The following is a 13,124-nucleotide window of genomic DNA, read 5'->3' on the forward strand; positions in this document are numbered from 1 at the left end:
ACAAAGGTCATTTTATTTTTTTTAAAAATAGTAGTTTGTTACGAAAATGCTCAATTGTGGCATAAGCATATAACTAAAATCTATTTTATGTACAGTCATTCACCATGTTGTAAGCCTTTGAAAGCAAGTGTCCATTGTGTTCAAGGATCAAGCAGAGACACAAAATGTGATATATTACTTTATAAAATTGTGTGATAAACATTATGACTGCAACTCATTTATGAAGGAAATTAAGTTATTTTAGAATGACAAACAGGAATTTTTTAAAAAATGTATGCCTCGAATCCTCTGAGTTGAGAAATGATTACTGTATACTAGTCTCTAAAACGTAGGAATTCTAATTCTAAATTCCTTCATAAGAAACTGAGTTGCATGAATGGGGACTCTTTCCGGTAAACAGAAGTATGTTATGATCTATTTTCTGAACCCACCTATTGCTTAAGGAATTTTGTTAGAAACTCTACACATTAGACCCTATTGTTCTTTTGCCAAATAATAATAGCATTTGATATAGCGCCTCATCACGTCGTTGAGACGCTTCAAAGCGCTTCACAGAATATACTGTGAAGTGAATTGACTGTATATTTTGTGGGTGAAACCCAGCAGCCAATCGTACACAGCAGTGTCCCACAAGTCATGGATTGAGTGACCAAATTATTCTTTTCTTTTTTAAAAAAGGGATTTTGACAGCAGAAAGCAATCCGCCAATCGACTAACAGCCAGTTCTGACTTACTGCTAGGTGAACAATGGTGCGTGGAGTAAGGAAACTTGTCTAAGGTTTCGTCCTGCCCGGGAATTGAACCCAGCTCCTCTTGCAAGATCAGTGCTCTAACTAATACTCTACAGGACTGCTAAAAGACACCTTAAAATCTTTTTAATGTTAACACTTCTTTTGGAGAATTGCATAGAAAAAAATTAAGGCTGTATAGTTCTGTTATCAGTCTGCTTTTTACTGGCACTATTTTATCACAAAGTAGCATATCTGGCAACTGACGTTTCCCTCAAATGCTGGACCGCCATCAAATTGGAAGAGGTCTCCTTTTATGTTTATATTGACTACCAGTGCTACAAATGAATACCACTTGGAAGATTTATTGGCAGGTCAAGTAGTATTGAGTTAGCTTCATGAATTCAATAGGGTTAATTCCAAGATGGCAAAGGCAAGAGACAGCATAAATGTGACATGATAACGATCTATATCAAATGCAAGCATTATTATTAAAAGAAATGTCTCAAAGAACTGCATAAAATGTAATTATTATAAATTAAGCAAGTATTGGTACATGGGTAATGCATTAAGACAATAGAAGTCAGGGTCGAGCTCACATAATAGTGCTGGATGGAGCTCGCTTCCTACACCACTGTGGTACAGTTTACAATGGGCTCACTTTCCTTCATTTGCCCGAAGTTCCCAGGCTGCCCGCTAGGCCTGTGGACTTTCAACAGATTTTGAGCTAAAACAGAAAAATTACCACTATACCACCAGATTGTTGTTAAAACCTAACTGGCACACTAACTTCCTTCAAATGCCTTAAAATGAGTAAGCCACTGGGGTGAGGGGAAAGGACAGGAAAATGGGACAGAAAGGATTGCTCTTAAAGGATAGTGCAGACACATTGGGCCAAGTGGCTTCCTTCTGTGCCATAAATTACAATGGTTTTATCCCAACTTGAAAAAAAAATTGATTTAATGACCCTTTCATAAGGTTAAAAGTAACAAGTGATGTATATATTTGTACATTTGCAAAGTGAATAAGTACAGAACTCTGAAACCTGTGATTTAGTTTATGTTACAAACTTGTAGAACAAGAGAAGACCACATCAAACCTGTTCCTTTTCTACAGAAAACAGAAATTCTACCCTATTGTGAACTCCACCCCACCCACTCTACCTCTAGTTCTTTATAGATACTCTCCACAATTTTCCTTCCAAGGACATTGTTGACGAGACAGTGACCAAAGCAATGTCAAAATATTAAATTGACCTATACTTTATGCACAGGTACATAATTTAAAAAGGACAAAATATTGTATGAGGAACACTGTATATTAAGAAAAAGTTGTTTGGTGGTTGGTGAGTTCTTATATTAAAGGGCTGCGACAGCAATCGGTTTTTGACAGTTTTACTTGTTTTTTTCCCCCCCAGGCACCGCGTCTGTAGCAGTAGCTGGTCTATTGGCTGGCCTGAGAATCACCAAGAACAGGCTCTCCGATCACACGTTTGTTTTCCAAGGAGCTGGGGAGGTAACACTATTTAACATTATTTATTTGCCTTTTTGTCTTCCCTTTTGTATTCTGCTACTCGTCTGCCTTTTTGTATTCTGCTTCTTGTCCTGTCATCCTGAAGTTCAGGGTCTGGTCCTGCTGTCTGCCAGGAGCTTGTGACCAGCACAATAAACAAAGGGAGAAGTCACTTCATCTTTGTTGCAGTGGTATTGCTGCTTTGAGAACCTGCCAATGTGAGGCAGCCATCTGTTTTAATCCCCATTTCTGGTTATTTGTTTAAATTACTGTACTTAAAATAAAGGAGATTCAGCAAATCCGTGAATGATGTAATTTTCAAATGAAAACAGGAGATGCTGGAATTGATAGCCGCTCAATCACAACTGAGAGCAAAAGACCGTTTTAACATTTCAGATGCAAATCTCCATCAGAATGATTTGGTTGAAGAGCAAAAAACATTATTAAAATCCATAATCTTATGTCCACAGAGCCAGTTAATGGGTCATTAACAGTTTGTGAAAGAGGTTCAAAATGGGCTGTACGTGATGTAAACATAATGGGAAATAGCAGTCAGATTAATGGGAAGAAAACGAAAAATACTGCAGATGCTGGAAATCTGAAACAAAAACAGAAGTCGCTGGGATCACTCAGCAAGTCAGGCAGCATCTATGGAGAAAGGAAAGTGAGTCAATGTTTTGGGTCTACGACCCTTCGTCAGAAAGTTGTGGTAAACCTGGGGAATGAACTTAATGGCTAAATCTGCTCTCTCACATGTCTTTCACATGGTTTGTCTTATGAATACCTTAGCCAGACCTCTGCTTGCATCACCAGCTATGGAGGAAATATTCATGTTATTTAATGGTTTTGTCAGCAATTGGTGCTTGTGACCATTGCTCATAATTTGGTTCTTTTTGGACGGGAAAAATGAGCACAGATGGTAATACTAAACTGTACAGCAGCTGATGCATCAACATGAAGTGTAGCAACGTCAGTGCCTCACATCAGGTAAACTACACTTCTCGTCAATGCATCAGCTGCTGTATTATTGTACTCCAGCTGATTTCAAAAGCTCTTTTAAACCTAGAAAGTTAAGTTTGAAGGTTCTTGGGTGGTCTATTGGGCTGGCTTAAAACTTTTTTTTAAAACTTGGTCATTTGATTGGCACTTCAATAACATTTATATAAAAAACATTGCTCGTGTGAGTGGCACTTGAACAACATTTTTCAGTGCCGGTTAATGAAGAAGTGTGAATGTGCAGAACTCTCCTCAGCCATAGCCAATACCATTCCGAGCAGAAAATATAAATGTAGTTTCCTGTTCCGAATCTTCTTACTGCTGCAAGCAATCAGATATCACTACATTGATCGAAATCCATCTTTAGTGTCCAGACATTAAGGAGCTAATAATAGAAAATGTGGCAACTGAACTTTGCAGTAATTGAAATACTTCAAAAGGATTTGAAGTGAAATAGCATTGACTCATTTCTAAGTACTCCTCTGAGTTAACGGCCTAAAAACACAGCAACAGATGCACAGTATTTCTTTATTGATGTATTTTGCAGGCTGCAATGGGAATCGCAAACCTCATCGTTATGGCAATGGGGAAAGAGGGAACATCGCAGAAAGAAGCTCTTAAAAAGATTTGGATGGTGGATTCAAAGGGACTCATTGTCAAGGTAGGTTTATAACGACATTTATATTTAAGAAAAGGCCAAATTCTTTAAACAAATCCAACCTTCCAGTCAGGGGATGTGCAGACAATGCATGAATTTTGCATCGTCGAACAATAAATTGGATTCCCCATGACAGTCAAATGGTGACTTCAAATATCCCGAATATGCAAAGTGGATGTTTTATTAAAAAAAATAAAGGCACTCAACAGGTGAAATATCCGAATTACAACCAGAAAAGCACCTCAAGAGGTAAACTGTGTTTGCTGCAGGGAAACCACATCACATCTGGTCAGAGCTCATGTTTTGCCTGCTGGGGTGACGAACAGGGATTCCCTGCAGAAAATACAGTTTATGTTATGACAGCCTCCTTTCTGGTTATGCCAGTCAACTCTTTTTCAAACCTGGTGTCTTTGGAGAGAAATATTGAGGTTCCTGTTGCAGTGACTTTAGCAGGAATCCACTAGAACAGACGTCACATTGCTTTTGTTTAATTCTTGCGTATTAACAACCCACCTTAATATTTAAAAATTGTTGTGATTACCCACATTCCTCACATGCATTCAACCTTTTTCCCTTCAGTTAGCCTCTACATAAATAACAAGAGCAGAGGTCAAGAGCTATTGCTGGAATATCTGTGATTTTGCACTGAACTCAACCCCTCATTCAAGGAGAATACTTGCATTGTATTGAACAGGTCCCTTCAAGGCTTGTTGATTGGGGAGTTAATTCTTCTTACTTGTACTTTATATTTTTTTATATACTCCCTTACATGCTATGTTTATTAATTTTCCAAAGCTGACCACCATCACACAAATGTTGGTGTATTTCCCGCTGTGCTGTATCTGGTGAAATTTAGTTTGTATTTAATACAGTGAGAAAAGCTTAGGAAGGTGTACGGAAATCTCTACAGCACTTTAGGTGGATTACAAGGCATATGATTCTGATGGTTTCCTCTACAGTCCATTAGACTTTCTCATAGCTAAAATCGTAGCACACTTGTGCCATTGCTTCCCTGTTTGGCATTTTGAAATACTGTATAGATACAAACTGCTATGGAGAATATGGAAACACTTAGAGCAAGTTAATAGTTTCCCTCATGAAATGAATTACCCCAGGAACGCCCGCTGGTACAATGTATTGTGAAGCAACCAGATTTTCAAACTAAAACTCAACACAATGTCCAGCGTGGTTCTTTAGACTTTAATATTTAATGATCCTTCACCAATTAATCCTCAAACTAAATCCAACACCAACAACAGGGCAGTTTGATAAGTAAATGACAATAAAGAACCATGGGAATTATTAATGGGAACACCAATTCACTTTACAACGTATTCTGTGAAATGCTTTGAGACGTCTCAAAGACGTGAAAAGCACTATATCAAATGAAACGATTATTATTGTTATTATTAATGCTTGTTATATTTAAATTCTTATCAGAATTCCCTCCTCCTCAGAAAATCAGGGCATTATTTTATAATGAACAATTAGAGGATTTAACCTCCAGGGTCGGTGTATTTTTCACCACTATATTTACTAGCAGAGAATTTGTTGAAGAAAATTTCCTATGAATCTAAGTTGCACACTCTTTGAAGCTTGCAGTATATGACCTATAAAGAATGAAAAGGCTTAAGCAGAGGTGCACTGGCTCCCTGAAGGGGCTCTGGATTTCCATGGGCAAAGGGGGGTGCCAGTTTGTGGGGGTGCTAGCACCAAAAAGCATAAAACATTGCACAGAGGCACAGCCTTGCCCTCTCATGTTGGTTTCAGGTGATCCCTGATACTAACATGGCTGCCTCCACCCCCTGGGTTTGGGGTGGTTGCAGCTGACCAGGCAATGGCGATAGATTGCTATTGTACGCACCATCACCTTGGTGGCGGCTTTCCTCTTCTCCAGGCTCCCGGCTATCCCACCATGTGCTGTGTCACAGTGCGGAGTTCTCCTGTGCAAGGAGGAAAAACAGCATCTGTGCCACGTGGAGGAGCCTCGTTTACCCTTACGGTTAAGTGCCTATTAGGCCAAAATGTGGCTGTGTCCTGTAGTGTAGTGGTTAGCAAACTCGCCTCACCTGTGTTCGATTCCCGGTCAAGGGGAAACCTTAGACAAGTTTTCTTACTCCACACACCACTGTTTACCTCGCAGTATGCAAGAATGTGGTGGTTAGTCGATAGGTGGATTGCTTTCCAGAGGTAATAATTCTTACAAAGAAAAAAAAATCCCTACCACACTTTCAGATATCTTCCAACCATCGTTCTCCCATCACATGTTCCCAGTCAATTGTGAAATTCTCCCAAGTGAAAGACATTATATAAATATAAATTATTGTTGTCTCCTTATGCTAATCATTTGGAAGAATTGGCAGTCATCAAAGAGGAATTAATATGAGCATCTGAACCTGAACTGTGATGTTTGTTTGGTATGGAGAAAGTGGTGTAAGTGTTAATTTAAATTTGTGACCCTGCAGTGAAGAAAGGACTGACACAAATGTTGTACAAAAATATAAATGTTTATTAATTCACATTAATAATAGTTATAACTAATTAAAAGAATACATCCCAATAATCTTTATGTATCGACACATAGTTCACAATGATTTAAGTTGATCTAACCAAATACCGCAGAAGAGATACAGGAACAATGTCCAATTTAAAGTCCATTTTAATATTCCTTCTTCAATCCAAACATATATATCCATCAAAAGGTATCCAAGTATTGTTGTACATCTATTGTAAATCGATCACCAGAAAGTATCCAGGTATTATGGCACGTCCAATTCGATCCCGCTCCTTCTTTAATTCTTTTTTCTTATTCTCTTCCGAATTGATCTGTTTATACAGTTCTTTAGGTGACCTTTCACCTATTGTCTTTGTAAGATGGTTTCTTTGTGAAAAAATACAATTCAGCTCCCTCCAGCTGCAGACTATTTTTCCCTGAAAAAAATGACCGATAAAGACTGAAAACAGTTTGTTGTTTATAAACATTCTTTTGTTTCTTCTGCGAAGCTCGTCACAACCAGCTTCCATCATATGAGATTGATCATACTTCTCAAATATATAAACATCACAAATATAATCTGTTATATTATTTAACACACTAATTACAGAATCTTACAGTGGAAGAAATGTGCATGAGAACAGATGGTGTAACATTTGAATATACTAAACATACAAGATCAACCTTCATTCCTATTCTCCCTTCCCTTCTGTAGGGAAGAAGCCACCTGAACCATGAAAAGGAAATGTTTGCTCAGGACCATCCACCAATAAAACACCTGGAAGAAGTTGTTCGCACAGTTAAACCAACAGCTATAATAGGTACTGTGTAAAGATTATTGTCCTTTGATTCATATTGAGCTTTAAATTCTGATTCTGGTTCTCTCGGGAACTATAACAAATAAATTTACTAGCTTCATAACTCGTGTTCAAACTGGACCCTAATCTCTAGTCTCCAGATATCTATTGTCTGTTGTTGCAGAAACATATTTTTTGGTCAGCCGGGTGTCTTGACACATACAGAAACCCATCACTTTCTGATGCTTACCAGTATTCAAACCCAACTGAGAATGCCACACATCCCACCTATACATGGAAATTCCAAAGATGTTTATTGGAATGGAACGTGGATTCTTTTCCTGCAAGGACACATCCTGCTTAACTTATTACCAGAGAGTATTAGGCACACGTTGCAAGAGCCAAGGCTTGAAGACCTCAGAGTGCGTTGAGGTACTACTGGAAGCTAACCAGCTAAAACCACAAAGCTTGTCAGGTGGTGCTTTCAATGTTTCCCAATCAATTAATATATGACAGCTAAATTTTGGTTGCAATCAGGTTATTTTTGACATTTTTATTTTTCAATTCAAGTCTATGCCTGACATATGGCATGAAGGAAGCCCATCCCTGGGAGCTAAGGTTCATGTTATAAGTGAAATCATATTGAACAGACTTCATGCAATCCATCGTAATTATGAGACCTCAGCGCAAAGCTGTCCAGTTCAGCATTCTTGGCACCAATTACTCAATCTCACTCAACAAAGTCTTGTAAAGTTATAGTATAGAAATGGAAGTGTTTTGAAAGTCGATCTCTGTATTCACACACCGAGGAAATAATAGCATGTATTTGGCATGATTACTGCCCTTTGGATCATATTGAGCTTTAAAATCAGATTCTGGTAATCAGCAAGAACGAAAAGCACATTTACTGGCTTTGTAACTCATCTTAAAGTGGACCTTAATCTCTCAATTCCAGATGTGCACTGTTTGAATGTGTCTAGTTCTGCATAAAATTCATTATCAAAACTGTATAACTAAATGTGGACATTTTGCTTCATATCTTACCAGGGGTGGCAGCAGTAGGAGGAGCATTTACTGAGCAGATAATAAAGGACATGGCTTCCTTTAATAAACACCCAATTATATTTGCTTTGAGTAATCCTACCAGCAAGTCTGAATGTACAGCAGAACAGTGTTATCGCATGACAGAAGTAAGCACTCTGGTGTATTTAGTATTTTAAGTCTGTAATCTATTCAAATACTAATTCGCGATAATGAATGGGAAGATTAATGTTTTATGGCACACCACAGCTTTAAACTCATGGGTTTCTTCATGGGTGATATATCCTGAAGTACAAACTGCTTCAAAGCTTTTTTTATTCTCTTTAAACAATCACCTATTCACTGAAAAGAATAATGTGTTAATCTTTAATCTTTCCACACCATCTCTGGCTCCAGTGTTGGCGCTGCTTCTTATGGTTGGCTATATCTGATGACAGATTAAATTGTTTTGCAATCTCGAATTACATGGTGCAGTGTTTGATTTCATGAAACATTCTTCCTAGCATGCTTTTGTTCCAGGCACTTGCACCTGGAAGTTTTCAACTGAGGTAAAATGGTTCAACTGCAACAGGAGTAACATTGATTGTGTATTCAGATGTTACCCTCAGTCAGTCAGAAATTCTATATTGTGACAGATTAAAATTATGCTATTTGTTTTTACTAAATAGATGGAGAATGCACTTTGCAATAATGTTTATTTCCTTAAAAACTTACAACAACAATAAAATTATTTGTAAAGCGCCTTTCACGTCGGGAGGATGTCCAAAGGCGCTGGACAGACAGAGTTATGGACCTGAGCTGGGGGTCGGGGAGGGTGGAGGGCAGCAGGGAAGCAAGGAGATCGAAAGCATGGTCGAAGAGGAGGGTCTTGAGTTGGGTCTTGAAGGCAAGGGAGGGGCTGAGGCGGAGGGACTGCAGGATGGAGTTCCAGAGGGTGGGGGCAAGATTCAAGAGAGGTTCATGAAGAAGTTCCTTCGACCCATTTGATTGTATCTTTCTAGGATATCCACCGTAATATCCTCTCATCACAGCACCAAGCTGTTTTTTAAACTATCTTTTAAGGATAGCCACCCTTCCTGGTAACCTCCTTCAGTTGTTAATTGCCCTCTGTGTACAGAAATTCTTCTGACGATTCATATTTTAATCTATGTGTTTTGATACCCGCAGGGCCGTGGTATATTTGCCAGTGGGAGTCCTTTTGATCCTGTGACACTTCCTGATGGCCGGAGATTTGTTCCAGGACAGGGTAACAATGCCTATGTTTTCCCTGGAGTTGCGCTTGGCATCATCACATGTGGAGTGAGGCACGTAACCGATGACATCTTCTTGACTTCAGCTGAGGTTTGCTTCAATGCTTTTATAATTGTAGACAGCTGTTCAATATGTTTAGAATTGCAATGCATGTTCCCTTTCCTCCTTCAAAGACTGCATGCAGTTGACAGAAATAAATTACTCGTCTTTAGAAATATGAAATTGAGTTGTGTAACTAATCAACATTTTCTGCAAAATGTTCTCCTCGTATTGAGATTTTCTCTCACTTCTCCATGTGTACTGGATTAATTGTATCCCTGCTTTGGGATGCAAGTATTATCTAATTTTTCCAAACCCACACGATTCTTGTTAAACATTCATTGGCGTCAAACATAGTGATTATATAATAAAAATAATAATAATCCTTGCATTTGGTGGAGCGCTTTTCACATCTTCTCGATGTCTCAAAGCGCTTCACAGAATAGACTGTAAAGTGAATTGACTGTATATTTGTAGGCAAAATTATATCTTTAAGGATCTAGAATTATTTTTCATGGGAACACAGAATGTTTCAAGCTCATTCAGAGACCAGGCCAAGCCTGATTTAACAGGAATTCTGTTGTTTTTATATTGATGTCTATTGGAGATTCTTTATTTTACCTAGATCATTGCTGAACAAGTGACGGAGGAGAATCTTGCAGAAGGCCGTTTATACCCACCCCTGAGTAGTATAAGAGATGTATCGTTCAAAATCGCTATGAAGGTATGGTTTTTAAAAATATATATTTAACTGTAAAAGCACTTTATACTAAATCCCGTGAAGCGCTTTGAAGCGTACAACAATATTATTATTTCTATTGATTCTCACACAATGAAATCATACTGTCATAGAAATTTACAGAACCGAAGACAGCCATTCGACCTATCAAGTCGACACTGGCTCTCAGAGGAAGGTGTTTTAAATCCTGTTTTAAGTCGTAATGTTTTAAATTTGTTGAAGTTGTTAACAATTCTGTACAATTTCCCTAAATGCTGCGCTTTTTTTTCTTGTACCTTAGATTGTGGATAACGCCTATAAGAATGGTAATGCAGCTTGGTACCCTGAACCTGAGGACAAGGAAGCATTTGTTAAGAAACATATCTACAGTCTTGATTATGAGTCTTTTATGTTGAATAATTACGAATGGCCCAGAGAGGCTATGGAAATCCAGAAAGTATAATTTACTTTTCCACTCAATTGTTATTTTAGTTGGGTAACCCCAAATCAGAAAATCGCCCATCACTGCCTTTAGAAATCGACAAATGCATTTATATGAAAAAAGGGAATTATATTTGTGGTGAAAAAGCAAATTGCATTAATTTATGGATTCAAAAAGCAAATTTGTTTCAATGATGAATGCTGATCAGTAATTCTGTGCAAATGTATTGCCTTTTTGAGATGGTTTACCAATGAAAAGTGTATTTTCATATTACATTTGCATTACAATAATTATTTAGGTTTTTTCTTATGTATGCTTATTTTCACCAAATCTTGCCTACTTTTTAAATAGCTCTAATAGATTGATTGTTTGCACTCCATCAATATTATGGCAGTGTTCAAAGGCTATTATTGTGCAATTGTTTGGAGGCCTGACATGTCTGTAAGGCAAGAAAAGTAGTCTGTCAATATGACTCCCAGTTTCTGTAGAAATCTAAAAATATGTAGAAATTGAAGCAGTGGATTATAGCATGGGTTAGCACATTGTCCTTCACCTCCGGGATGTGAGGTGAATCTATACCAAAAGGTGGAGGTGACTTGCACTATGTTTTGAGTAGTTCTGCTTTATTTGAGGATCTAATTGTTGGTGTGTTTTATTTTCATACTGAATGTTTAAAAAAGAAGTTAGCCAGGAATCTTGTATGAGAACTTGCTTTGTTTGAGAACGTAATGCATAAATAAATTATGGTCGGTATGAATTCACTGCTATTCTTTATTACTGGTGTTCCAAAACACAAGCCGTTGCTACAGAAACTAAAAACAAACCCCAGTTGTTTGACGTCAGACATTCGGTTTATTTCTAAAGACTTGAATACAAGCTGAAAAGTGGAGATGCTCCTTCTCTGTATAGTACTTGGCAACATTCTGTGTTAGGACTAAAATTTGTATTAGAAATGATCTTACTAACCAGGAATTAAACCAGATTTTGTCTGCAAAGTGTTGACCTAAACTGTAAAGAGTGGGTATGGTAAGACTTTAGGTTAATTCCATCACTTTAACTGAAAACTTTTTTTTGACAATGCCTATGTCACATAGCAGTTCAAGTTGTCAGAGATGCAATTCTTCAGAAGAGATGTTAAAATGATATCTTTCCTACCAGTTCACATGACATTATTCAAAATGAGCAGCTGTTTCTCCCAGTGTTCGGGCCAACTATCTTCCACGTAAATTATTAATTCACTTCATGGACCTTTTGTGGTACCTTGCTGTGTGCAGATTGGTTGCCATGTTTGTCTACAAATGCTGTCCCTATACTTGACAACAATTACCTACAAAGCATTTTGAGATGTTACAAGGTTCTTAATCAGAGGCAAAAATTATTCTGTCAGTCAGCTCTATCTAATTGTACGGGTATAAAGCTCCAGCTTACATTGGTCTTTTTTCACTCTTTCTCTAAGTTTTTATCAGTCTTTTTGCTGTTACTGTATATTGTACGATCCAACATAAACATTCTTACATAAGGAGAAACAAGCGATTCACAATAACAAAATTAACCTTTAGTGAACTGAAACTCCTGATCTAACCTGGAATTTCAGGTACATTTATAATCTGAATCTTCATATTAACAGTTTATATAAAAGACATTTGACCCCTTGAATTGGCCTATTTATAATTCACTAAGAAATCCCCATTGTTGTTCTCCATGTGCGAACAAGCATGAGAAAATTGGTAAATTAATTGCTTTCATTTCTGAATTATTAAATGAAAGGATCTTTTCAAACTAAAAGTAATGCTATAGCCGTTGGCAGGAGCAGCTGATAGCTGGTCCGAGTTCCACAATGAGAGTATTATGGCACCGGCAAACTCAATCCGCATGACCTGTGAAGTCACTGGAGTTGAAAAAACAGCGGTTTCCAACAGATTCATTAACAGCGATTCAGAGTTGCAAATAGAGAATCCTGTCAGTAACCAGCAGTTTATCACAACTAACCTGTGGAGATTCCCATTCCAGTGGAGTTTATTTTGGTGTTCCCGAGCTGCCCATGACGTACTGCCAGTCAGCGACAGATTCTTTTAGTGATTCTTTAAGCTGTAATAAGTGAATTTAATTTTGAACAGCCACATTTATCAAAGGATTATTATGCATTGGGGGCTTAAACCACTGTTTCATTTGGCACTGAGCCACACGGAGCAGAAATTACAGGTTTGATTCCCATTCTGCATTAACTTAACTGATCTCAGCTACTGGGCCATGGCAATTGGGCTTTGTGTCCCTGGGCCTATCATCCCCACCCCCTATCACCCCTATCCTCACCCGACTCCACTGACTTCCTATCACACAGTTCAAGATGGAACTCACTTTCAAAGCCCTCTGTGACTTTGCTCCCCACTACCCTTGCAATCTTGTAACCCCCTACCATCCAACCTGCCCCCTTTCTCCGCTCAGTGG

General features: G+C 38.1%; 1 protein-coding gene across 1 annotated transcript in view; it reads left to right on the forward strand.

Moving 5' to 3' along the window:
• The window catches only part of LOC103184403 (NADP-dependent malic enzyme), a 76,103-nt gene extending 64,670 nt beyond the window's left edge, over window positions 1–11,433 (forward strand). The window contains exons 8-14 of the mRNA XM_007902360.1: window positions 2,146–2,243; window positions 3,784–3,897; window positions 7,104–7,209; window positions 8,233–8,375; window positions 9,394–9,567; window positions 10,142–10,240; window positions 10,536–11,433. Coding sequence (XP_007900551.1) covers window positions 2,146–2,243; window positions 3,784–3,897; window positions 7,104–7,209; window positions 8,233–8,375; window positions 9,394–9,567; window positions 10,142–10,240; window positions 10,536–10,697 — 896 coding nt within the window. The 3' untranslated portion in view covers window positions 10,698–11,433. The remainder of the gene's footprint in view (window positions 1–2,145; window positions 2,244–3,783; window positions 3,898–7,103; window positions 7,210–8,232; window positions 8,376–9,393; window positions 9,568–10,141; window positions 10,241–10,535) is intronic.
• Window positions 11,434–13,124: the final 1,691 nt, after the last annotated feature.

This window comes from Callorhinchus milii, unplaced genomic scaffold (genome assembly GCF_018977255.1).
Source record: "Callorhinchus milii isolate IMCB2004 unplaced genomic scaffold, IMCB_Cmil_1.0 Scaffold4, whole genome shotgun sequence".
In the NCBI taxonomy this organism is placed as follows: domain Eukaryota; kingdom Metazoa; phylum Chordata; class Chondrichthyes; order Chimaeriformes; family Callorhinchidae; genus Callorhinchus; species Callorhinchus milii.